The following is a 19999-nucleotide window of genomic DNA, read 5'->3' as shown; positions in this document are numbered from 1 at the left end:
TAAAAAGAGGGAGGAATCATGCAAAAGAACAAGCAATTTAATCATCCTCACCAGCCGCTGCCCTGCGTCACAGGTTATGTTCACTGGAGTCCAGCCACACAGAGGCATCCAAGGCAAAGTATTGAAGAAGTGGGCCTGCTCATTAGCAGTCACCCGCAGGTGAGCTGGGTATAGCATAGGTCAGTTGAAGGCATTGTAAGTGCCTCTTCACCTCTGAAAATTTTGTACGCTTCTTTAGAATTTGTGCAGAGAAGTTTGGATAGAAGGAGACTTTCACACCGTTGTAAAGAATATTGGGTTTAGTGGGGGCCAGGCAGTCCCTATAATTCCGAAGTTGGGCTAGGACAGGCTGAGTTGGTGAGCTAGGTGGTAGAGGCAGTGGTGGAGCTCGGTGGACCCTTTCTACCACAAATAAGGAAGTGAAGGAATCTTTGCCGAATAATTCCAGCAGCCATCACTCCACAAAGTTGGTGGGGTCCCTGTCCTCAGTGTGTTCCAGGAGGCCCACTATGTGAATATTATTGCGGTGGAGCCAGTTCTTTATATCATCCGCTTTAGTGGTATTAGCCATCACCATCTGGGAGATGGAGCGGAGGTCTCTGGTGAGAGCAGGGAGGTTATCCTCGATGTCACTGATGCCATAGTGCACTCCCTGATCTTTTGTGTATCTTGAAAGAGACCTCCTCCCGCAGGCTGCTAAAATACTCCCGCAACATATCAACTGAGGCGACACATTTATTAACCACTTCTAGAATTTCACTGAGTGTAGGTTGTTCCGTGTCCCCGTCATCCTGTTCCTCATCCCCCGATTCTGACACAATGGTGGCCGTCAGCTGTCCTGAATCAGACACGGCGCCCGGCTCAGCCACCGGTAGAGGCTCCAATGTGGAAGTGTACCTGTCTACGGATGCCGAGTCTAGTTGTCCCGCTAGTTTTTGGGCATAGTAAATCATATCCCGGGGTGCCTCTTTCTGTTGTACTTTAGAAGGTTTAGGCATTTTATTCACAACATCTGTACATTTATCAAAGCCGCATGGTGCACACTGAGGCAGCGGCGGGCAGGTGCCACTTTTTCCCAGCCCTTTGTGGTCATCAGTGAGGCGGCAATGTTGATGGTGAGAGGAACCGGAGGAATCTTGAGACTGAGAGAATTCTAATGGTGCCCTTATAGTTAACGAAGATCGTGAAGGGAAGGATTGCTGAAAGATAAGTAGAGGGTGAGTGAGACACGTCTGCTTACATGCTGATCCTGACCACGCTCCAATACTCATTATTTTTAAATGGGACATCCAACAAGCTTAAATATGTGTGATGGTCAGGTGCCCACAAACATTCAAACATGTAGAGGTTGAGGCAAATAAGTAAAAGGCAAATAAGTTCACTTCGCAAAGTGAATTTTTACTTTTTAAGGAAATTTTCAGTTAGCTTAGTGAATAAGCTGAAGTTCTGCTGACTTACATCATCCAGTCATGTGCAAGCTACATATATATATTTTTTTATTTTCCTTGCGCGTGATTGGGAATTCTTTGAATGAATTTACGCCACTTTTGTTAAGCAAAGTGAAAATAAACTTGCAAATGAAAACTGATTTTGCAAAGTGAACATGCTCTATAACTTTAATAAATCAACCCCTTATTGTCTGTTATATTTGAATGAGGAGTGCAAGCTGTAGACCTGTGGCCCTCTTTCATCTATCTGGACCAGGGGTGTCAAGCTGACGGCCCTCCAGCTGTTGCGAAACTACAAGTCCCAACATGCCTCTGCTGTGGGAGTCATGTTTGTGACTGTTAGTCTTGCAGTGCCTCATGGGACTTGTAGTTTCGCAACAGCTGGAGGACCACCAGTTTGACACCTGTGATCTAGACTCATCCATCTCTATGGACCAGTTAATAGACATGTGTGATTCATTTAGTTTTGATTAATTTTTGGACAAAAATGTTGTCTTCAGAGATTCAGATGTATCTGATTTTCCAAATGGACATAGAAAGGAATAGCAATGAATCCAGAAAAAAAAAGTTATAAAGAAAATAACAAATGTATTTGTTTCATTTGGATGAAATCAATTTTCAAATTTGTATGATACGCACAACCGCAGATCTGAATTAATTGTGAAAAATATTTGGTTGTAAAGGAAAGGCTGAATCCTTAACAGCCATGACTCATCTGCTGTCAGTGGGATTTCTAACTGCCAGCAGAATGTAAACAAACAAGTGCCAGGCTTAAGAAAAAAAAAACAGTGTAGGGCCCCCCCCACAATCCCTACCAAGTCCTTCGGGTCTGATATCGATTTTGAGGGGAACCCCATGCCATAATTAAAAATAAAAAGGCTGTAGGGTTTCCCCCCCATAAACCTTATCCAAGCATGCAACCTGGCAGGCTAGGAAAGGGGGGAAATGCGAGCGCTCCCCCCTCGAACCAAACCAGGCTACGTGCCGTTAACTTGGGGGGGTGCTTTGAGGGTGGGGGGCTCCTCCCCACAACCATAGGCAGTGGTTGTGTGGGTATGGGGGGGTGACCTCTCAGAATCTGGAAGCCCCCTTTAACAAGCCAGCCCTCCAGATCCTGCCCTACCATGTGAATGAGTAAGGGTACATATTACCCCTACTCATTCACCCCAAAACATATCAAAAGTAGATAAAAACAAAAACACAGATTTTGACAAGTGCTTTATTAAAAAATTAAACAAAAAATAAATGTCCCCTAAAGTATATCTAACATTAATCATTAAAACCCCCCAAAAACCTGCCACCTGCCAAATAAGATATGTCCCATAGAGTGAGACACTTAACAAAAAATGACATCATCGGGTGACCCTACCCCATGTTTTCCTGTCATTCAGCAAGTGTCTCTTGACGGAACACACTACTCGATGAATTACAGGTAAAAGTGGGGATGGGGTCATCTGGCTCCTTAACAACCAGCTATTCTTCACAATAAATTTGGATCAGATTTTAGGATATCAAATCTTTCTGATACCAACGAATACACAAAACAAATGCTGAAGATACAAAACAAATTCAAAAAAACAAATACAGTTGTGTTCAAAGTAATAGCAGTGTGTTGAAAAAAGTGAATAAAGCTCAAAATCCTTCTAAAAGCTTTTATTTCCATACACACAAATGCATTGGGAACACTACACATTCTATTCCAAATCAAAACATGAAGAAAAATATATCACATTTGGGTTGTTCCTCTAAATAATTTGAAGAAAAGTGAATATTAGACTGTTCAAAAATAGCAGTGTTTGTATTCTTCTATACAAACTCAAACATTCACTATATAAACTGAAAAATATTTGAAGATTTTGCTTTCCTTTGAATCACTTAATTAATATTTAGTTGTATAAGCACTGTTTCTGAGAACTACTGCACATCTGTCTTGCATGGAGTCAATCAACTTCTGGCACCTGTGAACATGTATTCCAGCCCAGGATGATTGGACTACATTCCACAGTTCTTCTCTATTTCTTGGTTTTGCCTCAGAAACTGCATTTTTGATGTCACCCCACAAGTTTTCTATTGGATTAAGATCCGGGGATTGGGCTGGCCACTCCATAACGTCAATCTTGTTGGTCTGGAACCAAGATGTTGCACATTTACTGGTGTGTTTGGGGTTGTTGTCTTGTTGGAACATCCATTTCAAGGGCATTTCCTCTTCAGCATAAGGCAGCATGACCTCTTCAAGTATTCTGATGTATTCAAACTGATCCATGATCCCTGATATGCGATAAATAGGCCCAACACCGTAGTATGAGACACATCCCCATATCATGATGCTTGCGCAACCATGCTTCCCTGTCTTCACAGTGTACTGTGGCTTGAATTCAGTGTTTGGGGGTCGTCTGACAAACTGTCTCCGGCCACTAGACCCAAAAAGAACAATCTTACTTTCATCAGTCCACAAAATGTTGCGCCATTTCTCTTTAGGCCAGTCAATGTGCTCTTTGGCAAATTGTAACCTCTGCAGCACATGTCTTTTTTTCAACAGTGGGACTTTGCGGGGGCTTCTTGCAGATAGCTTGGCTTCACATAGGCGTCTTCTAATTGTAACAGTACTCACAGGTAACTTTAGACCTGCTTTGATCTTCCTGGAGCTGATTGTTGGCTGAGTCCTTGCCATTTTGACTATTCTATCAATTTGAATGGTAGTTTTTTCGATTTATTCCACATCTTTCAGGTTTCGGTTGCCATTTTAAAGCATTTGCGATCATTTTAGCTGAGCAACCTGTCATTTTCTGCACTTCTTTATATGTTTTCCCCTCTCCAATCAACTTTTTAATCAAGGTAAGCTGTTTTTCTGAACAATGTCTGGAACGACCCATTTTCCTCAGAATTTCAGAGAGAAATGCACTGTAACCAGCATGTACAACATTTTCGGCCTTCCTTCCCTAAATAAGGGCAATAATTGCCACCTGTTTTTCAAAGAATTAATGACCTCACTAATAGAACTCCACACTGCTATTATTTTGAACATGCCCCTTTCAATTAGTGATTCAATTACACAGAATCAGCAGCATGCATGTCATGACTGTTGGGTCTGTTGGATTTCTATTACTCTACTACACCTGCTAGTAAATTATTTGCCATGTAGAAATATCATTTCTACCAAAAACAGTGATTGATCAGGTTAGTGATGTTTGACTGCTATTATTTTGAACACAACAGTATGTTCAACATAGTGAATATGACAAAACAAAATTCTTCATTTAACGAATGCATCCCAAACTAAATTAAGCAAAAATTTCTGGTGTGCATATGTCTACCAGTTAATGAGGTAATATGGCCAGTCCAGGGCCCACTAAGGCCCATTTAATACCACGGTCTGTCCAGGCCTTCACCAAGTGCCTAAAACCCTCAAAGCCCAGCTCCAGCCAATTTAACAATTCTTAAGTTTTGAACATAAATCAAACTATCAGCACCCTTCTTGGGTTTTTATTTTTCTCTCTCCGGTGTTAAACTTTTTTTTAACAAGTACATAACTAAACTAAACTAAACTTTTTTAGTTATGTGGGAAAGGATTAGAGCCCATGGTAATGGCTTCCATCATATCTCATCCTGCCACCACTGGATCAGGAAGTGAAGTGATGTCAACCCGAAAGGGTTGACAGCAGTAATCATATTGTTTACATTTCTCTACTCTCCAAAACTATCCAAAATTCTAAAGCTGGCCATAGATGGATGGAAATTTTTATGGTTCAGCAGGGAGTAGTCAAATTTTGATCAGTATGTGGCTGTCCCTGTTAGACAGAAGTTGATCATTTGATCAACGTATGCTGAAGGAGAATGTTGGAAAACTTTTCTCCATCAGCACCTGCAGACACTGAGTGGGAGTCGCTGTCAGAACACAAAGTCCCAATGTGTGAGTTTCCCCTATGCACCTCGTTTGTGAGCCAGATGAGAGATACAGTAAGATAATATAACGAAAAACTATATTCACACTCGTTCAGTATCAGCAGTGAGGTACGAAGGTACAAACCATTTTTGGCAGGTGAGAAAATAAAAGGAAAATTTGGACTGTTGTTATGATCAAAAGTGAATGTTCTCCCTTTTCTAGTTTTTGTATTTGTGTAATTTTCTTACATTACTGCATACCTAATTGTTTTTTTTTAATTATCCCTAATTATATATACATTCAGAAACATATCAGTTAAAGATGATAAAATCAACTTCATACCATGGCAGCTCTTTACCTAAATAGCATTTATTACAGCAGGAAGAAACTGTGACATGTGGAGCAGAAACTAGAATTGGGTTCTTGTGATTAATTAATTGCAGAAGAGAAGATCCCTAAGGAATTGTAGGTTCATAAGGAAATAGGTCACAATAAATTGTGGCTAACCAAGGGATGGCTAACCACTGTAACATATGCTTTTCAAATAAATATATATCACCATCTCACGTTGAACGTCTTAAAGTGATTCTAAAGGCTTATATTTATTATAGAAAAAAATAACAAAACATCTATACCTACCTGCTGTGTGCAGTGGTTTTGCACAGAGCAGTCCTATCCTCCTCTTCTCGGGTCCCCCACAGGCTCTCTTGGCCCCTCCTTCCTGTCGGGTGCCCCCAAAGCAAGCAGCTTGCTATGGGGGCACCCACTGCTCCGTGTGTCCATTCACACTTGGATCCGTGGCTTGGCCCCCCCCTCTTCTCATTGGCTCACTGGCTGTGATCGAAAGCTGTGGGAGCCCATGGCTTCTACTTCTGTCTCAGCCAGAAGTGGGTAGCTGAGACTCCAGTGAAAATTGCTGGATTGAGATGGGGATTAGGTGAGTATTAGGGAGGGCGGGGGGGCTGCAGGCACAGAGAAGGTTTTTTACCTTCATGCATAGAATTCATGAAGGTAAAAAACCTTGATCCTTTAGAAGCACTTTACGCTGACCTTATTGAAAGCTATAAAGCTGAGCTATCTGGTTAAAGTACTTCTGGGAGGTGGCTGCAAATACCCTTATGCAACTTCCTCTGCATCCCTTTATGAGTTGGCAAACCCACCCTCCTGAAAAGGGAACCACTCTCTTGGTTATAAAGGCTAGAGGATTGAACTGAGGGATGCATTAATAGAACAGGTAAAAGGGGAAGCTGTCCCGGGCCTACCAGTACAGGGGGGATCACCAGAGGCCCTACCTAAGAGCAAACACAAGACACAACACAACACACAATCCCTGCTATCTCCTTTTTTGGCAAATTATTTCTCTGTGGCCCTCGCTGGTTTAATTTTGCATTTTTACTGGGTCCCTATTTCATGCTTGAGATTCACTAACTGCCACCACTGTGTCCACTGGCCATTAGGGCAATCACATGGACTGTTAAATGGCAGATGACTGCTGATTAGTTTCTGTAGGTTAGATAACTTTGCTACTCTTTACCACTTGACCTCTATTGCTAAAGTAACACTGTGCTACTTTAACTAGCTAGTGCTCAGTCATGCAACACTGTACCCCAATGACATTTTTATAATTTTTCAACACAAATAGAGCTTTCTTTGGTAGTATTTAACCACTTGCAACCGTGCTATAGCCAAATGACGGCTACAATGCGGTTGTCGAGTCCTGGGAGGGTGTCCTATGACGTCCTCCCGGAACGTACCCTCTCGCGCACCCAGCAATCTCCATGATCGCTGTGTCCTACAGACACAGCTGATCACATGATGTGGTAAAAGACCAATCACAGTGGCCTTTCACCACATGACCAGCTGTGTCCAATGACACAGCAGATCACCGGGTAAATACAGCTGCCGATTATCAGCTGCACTTTCCTCACGCTGTCACAGTGTGAGGAAAGTACTGCCGATAACCAGCAATTGTCAGAGAACAGATTGGCACTGATCATCAGGGCACTGATGATCACTGTCCTGGTGATCAGTGCCACCCACCAGTGCCTAGCAGTGCCACCCATCACTGCTGCCCAGCAGTGCCGCCAATCAGTACCCAGCAGTGCCACCAGTCAGTGCCCATCAGTGATGCCTATCATTGCCGCCTATCAGTGCCCATCAGTGCTGCCTATCCATGCCACCTCATCAGTGCCTATTAGTGCCGCCTATCAGTGCAGCCTCATCAATGCACATCAGTGAAGGAGAAAAATTACCTGTTTGAAAGAAAAAACATTTTCTGCTTTTATTATAAAATTTTGCAAATTTTTTTTCTCGTTTTGTTTATAGCACAAAAAATAAAACACCCAGTGGCGATTAAATACCAGCAAAAGAAAGCTCTATTTTGTGTGAAAAAAAATGATAAAAATTTCATATGGGTACAGTGTTGCATGACCGCGCAATTGGTATTCAAAGTGTGACAGCGCTGAAAGCTGAAAATTGGCCTGGGCATGAAGGGGGTATAAGTGCCCGGTAGGCAAGTGGTTAATTACAACTGGGTTTTTTGTTTTATAAATGAAAAAATACCAAAAAAGTTTTAACCACCCCCACACACTTTCTTCGGTTTTTGTTATAAAAGTTTGCAAATAAATAATTTTTCTTCATAAATTTAGGCCAAAATGTATCCTGCTACATTTATTTGGTGAAAATAACTCAAATTAGTGTATATTATTTAGTCTGTGTTAAAGTACAGTCTACAAACTATGGTTTATACAGTATATTTGAAAATTGATCAGTTCTGATGTAATGATGGCCGATCTTATTGCACGAGGCCCTAAAATGCCAGGATAGTACATATACATCCTAAATAAATTCTTTTTCAATGCTCTGTGTGCCCCAGGGAGAGTGTCAGTGTGCATGTGATCAGCAACATATATACTGTATATTCATGTTGCTGAGTCTGGCCGTGCCTTTTATTGTAGACGGGTGACAAGTGGTTAAAGTGGCAACATTTAAAGTCTCTGTTCACCTACATAGTTGATCAGCCTTTCTCAACATTTTCAACACAGAGGAACCTTTTTACTTTCCAGTCACAAGGAACCCCTACTAATAATTACTATAGGTTGTAAGCTGTCAAATTCAGGGCACTTCTCACCCTCTGATTTCGTAGCTGTACTGTCCCCCTTTATTTTGTAGAACACTTTGCTGGTGCTATATAAATCCTGTATAATAATATTAATATAATAATAATAAAATAACAATACACATTTTGGGCTGATGACTGATGACATGACCTTTTTTGCAGGGATTAATTGCTGCTACAAATCACTAATGTCTGGAGATATACTACAGCATTGGGGTGTGCTCTGCTACAAATCACTGTCTTCCAGCAATTGGCATCTAAGCATAGAGATTGCTGCAACATTTTACAGGAAAGCATTCTGAACGATTCTCGCTAATTATTTATTACAGGTGCTTACTGTATATTATGCCATCAATTTACGGAGCGCTTTACATATACAGAATGTTGTACATTCACATCAGTCTCCAACCCTCAAGGGGTGTACAATCTAAGGTCTCTAACTTACATTCATACATACACATACTAGGGACAATTTAGACAGGATCCAATTCACCTACCAGCATGTCTTTGGAGCGTGGGAGGAAACCGGAGTATCTGGAGGAAACCCACACAGGCACAGGGAGAACATGCAAACTCCAGGCAGGTGGTGCCGTGGTTGGGATTCGAACCAACGACACTAGTACTGCCAGGCGGAAGTGCTAATCATTTAGTCACTGTGCTGCCCTACTAATGGTTTTGCCACCAGGCTGAAACGCTGACAAATCTCAACTGCTGAGCGACAGAGCGACTAATTGCTTAAAAAAATGTACTGTTAACGATTCCATAGAGTATCATCATGATTTTCTTTGGAACAAATAACTATAACAAAATGTTGGGGGGGGGGGAGTTAATCGCTACAAAAAATGACAGATCAACAAGCTGGAATTCCATGGCTAGCTATATGCGCTATATATTTACATAGTATCAAAACTAATAAAAAAGTTAAGAGTGCAGATGGGAAGAAAAAAACTTTGGAAGTAATAAATATTCTTCAGAGAATTTAGCTCCTGGCTGGAAGGGTGAGGGAGGGAAGGAATGTAAGTATTAGCTTTTGGGGAGTATGGATGATTTCAGACTTGTTCAGATCCTAGTCTGAACCCACCCTGAGCAGTCAGTTTTTTACAGTCAGTAAGCTCCCCAGCATGTTATCCTATGTGTCCATGCACACATAGACTGTAAGCAACATTTTTTGGCAGAGATGTTTTTTTGGCTGGAAAAAAAACCCAGGACTAGTGGGTTTCTAGAGGAGTTTTTTAGCTGTAAAAACGCTGAAAAACTTGGCAAAAAGCGGTAAAATGTGGTAAATATGGCAAACCAGTGTTTTTGGACTTTTTCTGACAGAAAAAAAAATTGGGGGGGGTAAAAAAAACCACCAAAAAATGCAAACGTGAAAAAACGTGGCAAAACGCTAATTTAAAAATGCTAAATAAAATGCTGAAATGGCCTGCAGAGCAGGGAATACCTCGGCCACTCAGGATTTGTTTTGTGCAGTGACAGCTTCCTGGTGGGATAAATCATCAGACCCTGCTTGGGAAGGGATTACAGCAAAATTGCTTGGTTACCCAGATTAAAATGTTTATTAAAATTATTTTCTCCTTTCTTTCAATTAACTTAATCTTTAAAAAAAAATTTGCATCCAACATTGCATTTACATTATATATAAGCATAAATGTTTAATGCCATTTATATTTTATACACTATTTTATATGCCTCGGTTTATTTCACACTCAGTGATGTAAGTACAAATATGCCACTTCTAGTGGACAGCTGGGACTCTTAGCTCTGACAGCTGCATATTGTATAATGTTCATAGCATTCCATATTCAACTAATGAATCCTGCTTGTTTTTTCCTCTCCACAGGGGGATTGGAAAACAAGGATTCCAGTGCCAGGGTAAGATATTTATTTTATGCTTTGCTTTGTTTGTGCTTTATCTCATCCTCACATTCTCTCCAGAGGATGCCCTCTGCTATTTTTTGCAGCTGTGCAGTAGAGAAGAAGTATTATTAATTTATTTAAATTTCCTTTTATATTGATGTAGGTAAAATTGGCCTGCTAATTCTCAGATGTCCAAAATTAAATGTAATTTCTCATTTTTTAAAAATTAAGATCAACTTCAGTGTAATTTAAACCATGTTGGATAATCTGGTATAATCCTTTTGTTATATTTTTTTAAATGCCATTGTGTGTATGCAGCTAACATGCACAGGAAACATATACACTACCATAATATAATAAATCAATGTGCAAAAAAGCTATAGTAACTGTCCAACAATCATTTTGGTGTAACCTGAACCACTTGAGATCACAAACATGTGAAGTCCTTATAGATAAAAGCAGTTTTACATTTTATCCATGGGTTTATTGTCAAAATAATACAGTTACCATTTTTGGACCTACAAGGCTTGGCAAGATTGTATTTTAAGGATTATTTTTGTGCAGTATATATTCTAAAGACTAACATCAGTAAGTGAAAAATTATTTTTGTCCATTTTGACCAGTGATATAACAGCTACTGTTATGGATAAAAAGTGCACATTTTATTCTGTGATTTGTCCCATTAGTTTAATGACACTAATCATGTTTATATTACAAAGGATGGCAAAGTTACAGAGAGCTGTACATTTACATGAATGACTAAAGCTGGGTAAAAATGTTTACACCAAATTCAGAGCTGATATTTCAGGCATACATCTTGTTTCCAAGGTTTGACTGCCCACCAGTATAGTTACAAACAAAAGCTTTGTGACCCATAAAGTATGACGTGGGTCAAGTCTTCCTTTAACAGGCAGTTCTCTCATCCCATATGGTTCTTAGTGAGAGACCTGAATGTCTACAGTCACGCTAACCCATTGAAAGGTGATGCCTGTGTGGTTGTTGTAAGTAGCTGCTTATCATTTATCTTTTGACTGTTTTACTGATTAAGAAACTAAGTGCGAATTATGCATGTCTAGAATGCCTGTATAATATAACCCTGTTATAATGTTGGAAAACACATTTTTTTATGGTTTTCCAACTCCTTTTACAACTACTCTAGGAAAACGTAGTCATATCTGAATGTCTGCTTGTCTATGATCACTCCTCAGTTTGTCGTGGTCACATAGTTTGATCCAGAAAAAAACTACACTCCTACATGTAATAGGACCATGCCTTGCTTTTCCGCCCATATAAGTTCTTCTCTTAGTCAACATTATCATGTGCTTTCATCTTTCCTTGATACCTTTGCCCCATTAAAAACTTGAACCATCTAATTCCCTGTCCAGCTTTGTGGTATAATTTCCACCTGCGATCAACGAAGGCTGAGATTTGAGCGTAGATAGCGCCGTTCTGGCCTGACTGTTCATTAGCAGGTTTGGAACTACTATTTGTGTGACTATAAGGGTTAAATTAAAACTGTTAGATCCAGCTATTTCTCACATTCCATTAAAAAAAAATCTTAGCAACTCTAGATAACTCTTCAGCACCATTAATAGATTATTAAAACCTAATTGTCCCTCCACATTACCAGCCTCAACACAACTCTGTAACACATTCTGGTTCTTCTCTCTCCCACTTCTGTTTACTTGACTCTGCATCTCTGATTAAATTAGTCTCTATTATGATATCCTCCATCTGCAAACTTGATCCAATTCCCACCTATTTATTTATTCTCAATATAAAAAATGACTCCCTTAGCACCTGTTTTCTACTAACAGTCCTCATAACTGCCGCTATCACCCCAATACCAAAAAACCCAACATGGCTCTAGACAATTTAAACAACTTTTGCCTCTAGACAATTTAAACAACTTTTGCCCCATTTCTAATTTACCCTTCCTTGCCAAGATCCTCGAGTGGGCTGTGATATCTCAGTTACATAACCACCTGACTTTAAATAACCTATTTGAATCCTTTTAATCTGCCTTGGTCAAAGCCACTAATGGCCTTCTGTTAGCTTATGATTCCAGCTCACTAACTATTCTTATTCTGCTACTTTTACTCTCTTGCCTTGAAACCATATTTGGAGTCTCAGAATTGGCTCTGAAATGGTTTGTCATATTTTATTGATCACTGTCACTGTTTGGTCAACTGCTCAGATCAATTTATCACTTCTATGCTTCTAGATTCTACTTTGGCTGCTTCTCTCCTATCTAACTGTATTTGTGATATAAGTAGGGATGGCCCACAATTTCCTTCAATTAAGCTGTAACTCAGTGGTTCTCAACCTTTCTAACGCCGCGACCTCTTAATACAGTTCCTCATGTTGTGGTGACCCCCAACCATAAAATTATTTTCGTTGCTACTTCAGAACTGTAATTTTGCAGTGGGAGGAATAGTGCCCCATCATTGGTATCAGTGGGAGGACTAGCGCCCCATCATTGGTATCAGTGGGAGGAATAGTGCCCCATCATTGGTATCAGTGGGAGGAATAGTGCCCCATCGTTGGTATCAGTGGGAGGAATAGTGTCCCATCGTTGGTATCAGAGGAAGGAATAGTGCCCCATCATTGGTATCAGTGGGAGGACTAGCGCCCCATCATTGGTATCAGTGGGAGGAATAATGCCCCATCATTGGTGTCAGTGGGAGGAATAGTGCCCCATCACTGATGTCAGTGGGAGGAATAGTGTCCCATCGTTGGTATCAGTGGGAGGAATAGTGCCCCATCATTGGTGTCAGTGGGAGGAATAGTGCCTATCATTGGTGTCAGTGGGAGGAATAGTGCCTATCATTGGTGTCAGTGGGAGGAATAGTGCCCCATCGTTGGTGTCAGTGGGGGGAGGAATAGTGCCTATCATTGGTGTCAGTGGGGGGAGGAATAGTGCCCCATCGTTGGTATCAGTGGGGGGAGGAATAGTGCCCCATCGTTGGTGTCAGTGGGGGGAGGAATAGTGCCCCATCGTTGGTGTCAGTGGGGGGAGGAATAGTGCCCCATCGTTGGTGTCAGTGGGGGGAGGAATAGTGCCCCATCGTTGGTGTCAGTGGGGGGAGGAATAGTGCCCCATCGTTGGTGTCAGTGGGGGGAGGAATAGTGCCCCATCGTTGGTGTCAGTGGGGGGAGGAATAGTGCCTATCATTGGTGTCAGTAGGGAGAGGAATAGTGCCTATCATTGGTGCCAGTGGGAGGAATAGTGCCCCATCGTTGGTGTCAGTGGGGGGAGGAATAGTGCCTATCATTGGTGTCAGTGGGGGGAGGAATAGTGCTCCATCGTTGGTGTCAGTGGGGGGAGGAATAGTGCCCCATCGTTGGTGTCAGTGGGGGGAGGAATAGTGCCCCATCGTTGGTGTCAGTGGGGGGAGGAATAGTGCCCCATCGTTGGTGTCAGCGGGGGGAGGAATAGTGCCCCATCGTTGGTGTCAGCGGGGGGAGGAATAGTGCCCCATCGTTGGTGTCAGCGGGGGGAGGAATAGTGCCCCATCGTTGGTGTCAGCGGGGGGAGGAATAGTGCCCCATCGTTGGTGTCAGCGGGGGGAGGAATAGTGCCCCATCGTTGGTGTCAGCGGGGGGAGGAATAGTGCCCCATCGTTGGTGTCGGGGGGAGGAATAGTGCCCCATCGTTGGTGTCAGTGGGAGGAATAGTGCCCCATCGTTGGTGTCAGTGGGAGGAATAGTGCCCCATCGTTGGTGTCAGTGGGGGGAGGAATAGTGCCTATCATTGGTGTCAGTGGGGGGAGGAATAGTGCCCCATCGTTGGTGTCAGTGGGGGGAGGAATAGTGCCCCATTGTTGGTATTAGTGACACAAATGATGGGGCACTATTCCTCCCACTGACACCAATGCTACTTACCTTGCTGACCCCTGCTCCAGCCTGGGCTCGCTCTCTCCCTCTCCCATCTACAGCCTGCAGAAGCAAAATTTGCACTTACCTGTCAGCTGTCTTCCTTCTCTGGCCTCTCTCCTCTTCACTCGGTCCTGCAGCTCCCTCGATCTTCTTCGATCTGCGCGCTCTGCCGCTCGGCTCCTCCTCTCCAAGCTCCACCTCCTCGCCGGTGATTGGCCGCCTGTGTGCCTCTCCTGAGCTACAGTTCCGTTGGCCAATCAGCCGCGAGGAGGCGGAGCTGTTGAGTGATCCCGGAGGTGTGGCCAGGTTACAGGGGCAGCATATCATCCCGCCCACAGATCGCGAGACAGAGCAGCGGTGTCTCGGTTCCTAAGACCATCGGAAATATGTTTTCCGATGGTCTTAGGCGACCCCTGGGAAATGGTCGTTCGACCCCCAAAGGGGTCGCGACCCCCAGGTTGAGAACCGCTGCTGTAACTAGACTGAAGTCATACTTATCCCCCCCCCCCGATCAATTATGTAAGGCCAGTCCTGGTAGCCTATCTATAAATGGCATTGTACTTGAGCTTCAGTCTAAATCCTAGATTGTAAGCTCTAACGAGCAGGGCCCTCTGTTTTCTCTTGTACCAAATTGTATTGTGGCTGTAATGTCTACCTTCATTTTGTAAAGCGCTGTGCAAACTGTTGACGCTATATAAATCCTGTATAATAATAATAAATCAGTGGTGTGTCATCCATGTGTGCAGTGAACATGGATCCTCAGGGAAAGAGGACCCACTGTGCCCTGACACACACAGGGCACACATGGAGTAAGTAAAATGAGTCCATAACATTTCCTTGGGCCCCATGATTTCACTCAGAGGGACCCAAGAGGTGAGAGCATTGATGTTGATGGACTTTTTTTATTTTTGGCTCACAGGCGGAGACAGCCAGGGCTGCATTTTCTGATGCTAGGACTATAGTCCTGACAGCTCAAAGACTACTGGGGGTGAAGCTTGGTAGCTGGCATGTGCTGTATACTCACATCTAGTCAGTGGTGTCACTGTTCATTGCTCCCAGGTGTCCCGGGAACATGTGTGATGACTAGACGCAGGAGAAGACGTCTTCCATCACAGGCTTTAACTGAGGTTTGGTTCTTTGTGACCTGTATCTGTCAGCTGCAAACTAGGTCTATGAAGGAAAACTTTCCCTGCTGTGCCCAGGCAGCTGCTGAATGGGGTTTGTGGAGATAAGGAGAGAATGTCTGTGTACAGTCTGCCAAGAACTTTACACAGACAGCAGGATAGGAGCCAATGAATGGAGGTGGAGAGTGAATATAACTGATCCATAGCTCCCTATTGGCTCCTCTGTGACTCAAACATCTTCTACCATCCATGTAGCAGGCTGTAAGGGGGAGTGGTAGGCTGATAAAAAAAAACAGACACTCAGAACAGAGGCTTTGTAACAGATAGGGATAGAGAGCCAGGAATGGAGTCTGCATTGGGGGTAATTAAGGGGGAGAGTGTACTGGGAATAGAGTGGGGGGGCATTATTTGTTGTATACTGGCCAGTGTGTTACTTACCTCTGAGCCTTCTATAGTGCACACTCCTGAGCACAGTGTGAAATGCACTCTTGAATCTTCTACTGCACGTACTATGTACTCCTGAGCCCTGTACAAAAATCAAACCTGAGCCCAACACCCTGTATGATATGCAGTCATTTGCTCTATGCAGTACCCACTCCTGAATCCTGTACTTTGTACGATACGTTCTTCTGTGCGTTGTGCAATACGCACTCCTGAGCCCTGTAGCTTGCGCAATGTACACTCTTAAGCCCTCCAAGGCAATCCAACGCTGATCCTCCTGACCCACTCTCCCTCTGGTCTCTGCCCAATAGTGGTGAGCATACTTCCATAACAGAGAGAAAGGTGAGCCCTGGTGATGGAGATCTAACAGCATGGGCAGCTCTTCTAATGGGCAAGTAAGTATTTTGCTACCCCTGAACAGTCAGCAGGCAGCATAGAGGAGTCAATACACTCTAATTGGACCCCAACTTAACAACCCCACTGCACACAAGCCCCCCCCCCCCAAAAAAAAAGTCCACTACATGGGGTCTCCCACCTCCTGAGGAGTATTCTACAAGCCCTGCTACAGGGGAATGGATTGGAGAACAACATTATTTTATTTCAAAGCCACAAATATGTGTGTATGTCAAATGGACTGTGGACAAGATATAATATAACTCAATTTATGAACAGTTTTAGAAGTAAATATCAGTGATTTCATAAAACTTTGTAGTGTCTCCAACAACTGCCCCTTTCCTCAGTTTTTATCACAGATCTTTCTTCTACAGCTATTCACAGTCTAATAGGCCCATTTTAGACCTCTGCTGTCTTATTAAAGAGAACCTGCCACCAAATATTCATCACGTTGGGGGCTTCTCATCCCTTATGTGATTTAGTTAAAAAAAAGTGTAACAATTTTAAGTTGCACACAAACACCTAAAATTTCCCCCAAAACATTTATGAGCCCACCTCCCCCACAAATACATGCACATATGTATTAAGGACAGACTGACCAGGTTGACCTGGGGCAGGAGCAGTCTGACCATTTGGAAACTCAGGCACTGCCCAAGGGCCCGGGGTCAGTAGGGGGCCCCATGAGATGCCCCTGGTACCTTTTTCATAGGCTTTTTTGAGTTTTGGCAAGGACACAGAGGCCCAATGATACCCTATTGCCTGGGGGCCCCATGAGTTGTCAGTCCGCCCCTGACCTGGGGTGAAAGGATTGTACTGAGGGACAGATTGACCTGGGGTTAAGGAATTGTACTGGGGGACAGACTGACCTGGGAGGATTGTATTGGGGGACAGACTGCCTTGGGAGGATTGTACTGGGGACAGACTGCTCTGGGAGGACTGTACTGGGGGAGAAACTGACCTTAGAGGTTTTTGCAGGGGGACAGACTGAGCTGTGGTGAAGGGATTGTACTGGGGACAGACTGACCTCGGTGGATTGCACTGGGGACAGAGTGACCTAGTCAGAATTGTACTGGGGACAGAGTGACCTGGTCAGGATTGTACTGGGGACAGAGTGACCTGGTCAGGATTGTACTGGGGACAGAGTGACCTGGCCAGAATTGTACTGGGGACAGAGTGACCCGGCCAGAATTGTACTGGGGACAGAGTGACCCGGCCAGAATTGTTCTGGGGACAGAGTGACCCGGCCAGGATTGTTCTAGGGACAGAGTGACCCGGCCAGGATTGAACTGTGGGAGGGGCTGACTTGGTTGACATTGTACTGGGGAGAGACTGACTTAGTCAGAATTGTACTGGGGAGAGACTGACCTGGGGGGAGGGATAGTAGTGAAGGAGAGACTGACCTGGGGGGGATTGCACTGGGTGAGAGATTCTTCGCTCCCTCTTGGAGGGAGGGAAAAACATTACTCTGTTGTGTCCAGGGGCAGACTGGTAACTCATGGGGCCTCCAGGCAATAGGGGATCATGGGGCCCCCGTGTCTTTGCCAACACTCAAACCTCACCCAAAAAGCCTATGAAAGGTACCAGGGGCATCTCATGGGGCCCCCTACTGATCCCAGGCCCTCGGGCAGTGCCCGAGTGCTGGAATGGTCAGTCCGCCCCTGGTTTTGTCCTATGCTATCATACACTGTAGCTGAAAAGCTGATCCATACATTTGTGTTCTCTCAATTTGACTACTGCAATGCTCTACTCACTGGTGTACCTAAAACCACAATTAATTGACTACAATATGTACAAAATCCTGCAGCCAAAATCCTGACTAGGTCTTTTACAAGTGACCATATTACCCCTATACTGGAGTCCTTGCACTGGCTACCTGTTAGGCTTTGTGTAGACTTTAAGATCCTCTTGCTCACATATAACGCTCTTCATGGCTTGACACCCCATTATCTGTCTGCAGTTTTATCAACTTACTCCCCCCTTGTAACCTCTGCTCCTCAGATTATGGCATTCTGTATGTCCTCCCTACTTACCTACATTGGATGGGAGACAGAGCTTTCTCCTGCTATACCCCAAAACTCTGGAATTTGCTTCCAAAGAACATCAGAGAGTCATCTTCTCTAAACTCATTTAAATCAAATCTAAAACCTTTTTCTTAAGATAAGCTTTCACATAATTGTCCCTTTTTCCTTTATATTACCTTGTGTCTTTCTTGTGTTTTTATAAAGCGCTTTGAGAAGCTACCAACGCTATATAAAATTTTTTTTTTTATTATTAATATTGTTATTTTTTATTCCTTTGCTGCATTCAATAACACTAGCTGAATCTGCTCTTCTGAAACTTCTAAATAGTAAATCATAGCTTATTTTGGTAGATCGGGTGGATGATGTCACGATCTCCACCTTAACCAAAGGAAGCCTTAAATTAATTTCTTAAAATTACTAAGCAGCATTCAGCCCAGCTCGATTTTGTTTCAGTAACAGGATGTTAAGTTTCCATATTGCTGCCAGAACCCAGCATTGTATACTGTATGTAGCTGATGCTAAATACAGTTTATACTTTAAAGAAAATAGATAATTTGGGCCAGCTTGCTCCAAACAAACTATTTAAAGTCATAGTATTCCTGGATTAACTCTTTAACAAAGCAAAAACAATTATTTTAATAAATACTGTACAGCAGACAAAGGATCCTTCTTTTCTTGTGTCTTTAAGATTGACATGGGAAAAATACCAATCTTTCATATTCCATGCTTGGGTGATGCTTTGTATGAGGTGTTACAGAACAGTACGATTTTCACAGATAACATCAGTGACAAGATATTTTGGTATGACATGTTTTAGATGTGTAACTGATTTTTTTTACTTTTACATTGAGCTTGGCTAAAATACAGCAGAACCCCAGTCTGATTGAACAGCAAATAGAAAGAGACAAGGCAGGTTTTATCTTGCTTCAAAAATTGGAGTGTATTAAAGACATAAATATTGAGCAATAGGCTCAATATTTGTCAGGGGCATGTAGCGCTCCTGCTCCATTAGCTGCTGGTCTCATTCCAGCCTCCTGGTTTCATTTGTGATACATTCTCCCTGTCTGTATGTCCACCTGCAAGGTGATTGATGTGGCAAGTCTCTGGGTGCAGACCAAACCTGATTTAAGCCAGCCAAGTCGGCAGTCTCATGCTTGTGATAGCACTGGTAACATGTGTTTAAGCTGCCTGTGTGTCTGTTCTGCTGTGCTGTCTGGATTCCCTTGTTGACGACCTCAGATCGAATGTTGACTATTCTTTAAACTCTGCCTGCCTTTTGACTATGAATTTGACCCTGACTACTTGCCTGCCTTGTGCCTGGACCGTCATTGAACTACTCTGCTTGTTTGCCAACCGCAAATACCTGTTTGCTGTGCTCAGTTTGCAACTGAGTACAGGTAAGCCTGCTTGCCTTATAGAAAATGGGGCTGCTTTTGGTGAAGAACACAGAAGCCAGCTATCGTGCCTAATCACTTGTGTTAGGGGTAAGCATGACAATATTGTTCAGTGGCTGGACAATACATAAGAAGTTTTATTAGGTCACGAGATAAGGGGGAGCTATGTGGCAGATTCTATTTTGAAAGAAACATTAGAATGTGTTATTTAAATCCCAAAACTGTCAGTCTCATCCCCACTTCATTCAAACTCTTTGTGTTGCAACTTCTTCCATTTAATCCAGTGAAATGTACTGGCCTGGGTTCCCCAAAGGGCAATTTCCAGCCACAATTTCTATTTTTTCTTGCTTTAACTTATGCAATTTTTAAATAATTATTGTTATATGTATTTATATTTTTTGTATTTTTTTTTTTTTTTTTTGCTTATGATGCAGTATTTGG

General features: G+C 42.9%; 1 protein-coding gene across 2 annotated transcripts in view; it reads left to right on the top strand.

Moving 5' to 3' along the window:
* The window catches only part of PRKCG (protein kinase C gamma), a 470455-nt gene that overhangs the window by 55231 nt on the left and 395225 nt on the right, over window positions 1–19999 (top strand). For both annotated transcript variants that reach the window (XM_089690977.1, XM_089690976.1), the window contains exon 2: window positions 10290–10321. In XM_089690977.1, coding sequence (XP_089547103.1) covers window positions 10290–10321 — 32 coding nt within the window. The remainder of the gene's footprint in view (window positions 1–10289; window positions 10322–19999) is intronic.

The sequence above is a fragment of the Staurois parvus genome, unplaced genomic scaffold (genome assembly GCF_062004578.1).
Source record: "Staurois parvus isolate SC_StPar_1 unplaced genomic scaffold, SC_StPar_1.0 ptg000548l, whole genome shotgun sequence".
In the NCBI taxonomy this organism is placed as follows: Eukaryota; Metazoa; Chordata; class Amphibia; order Anura; family Ranidae; genus Staurois; species Staurois parvus.
Note: the sequence above shows the minus strand (reverse complement) of the source record. Positions and strands in the feature narration are given on the sequence as shown.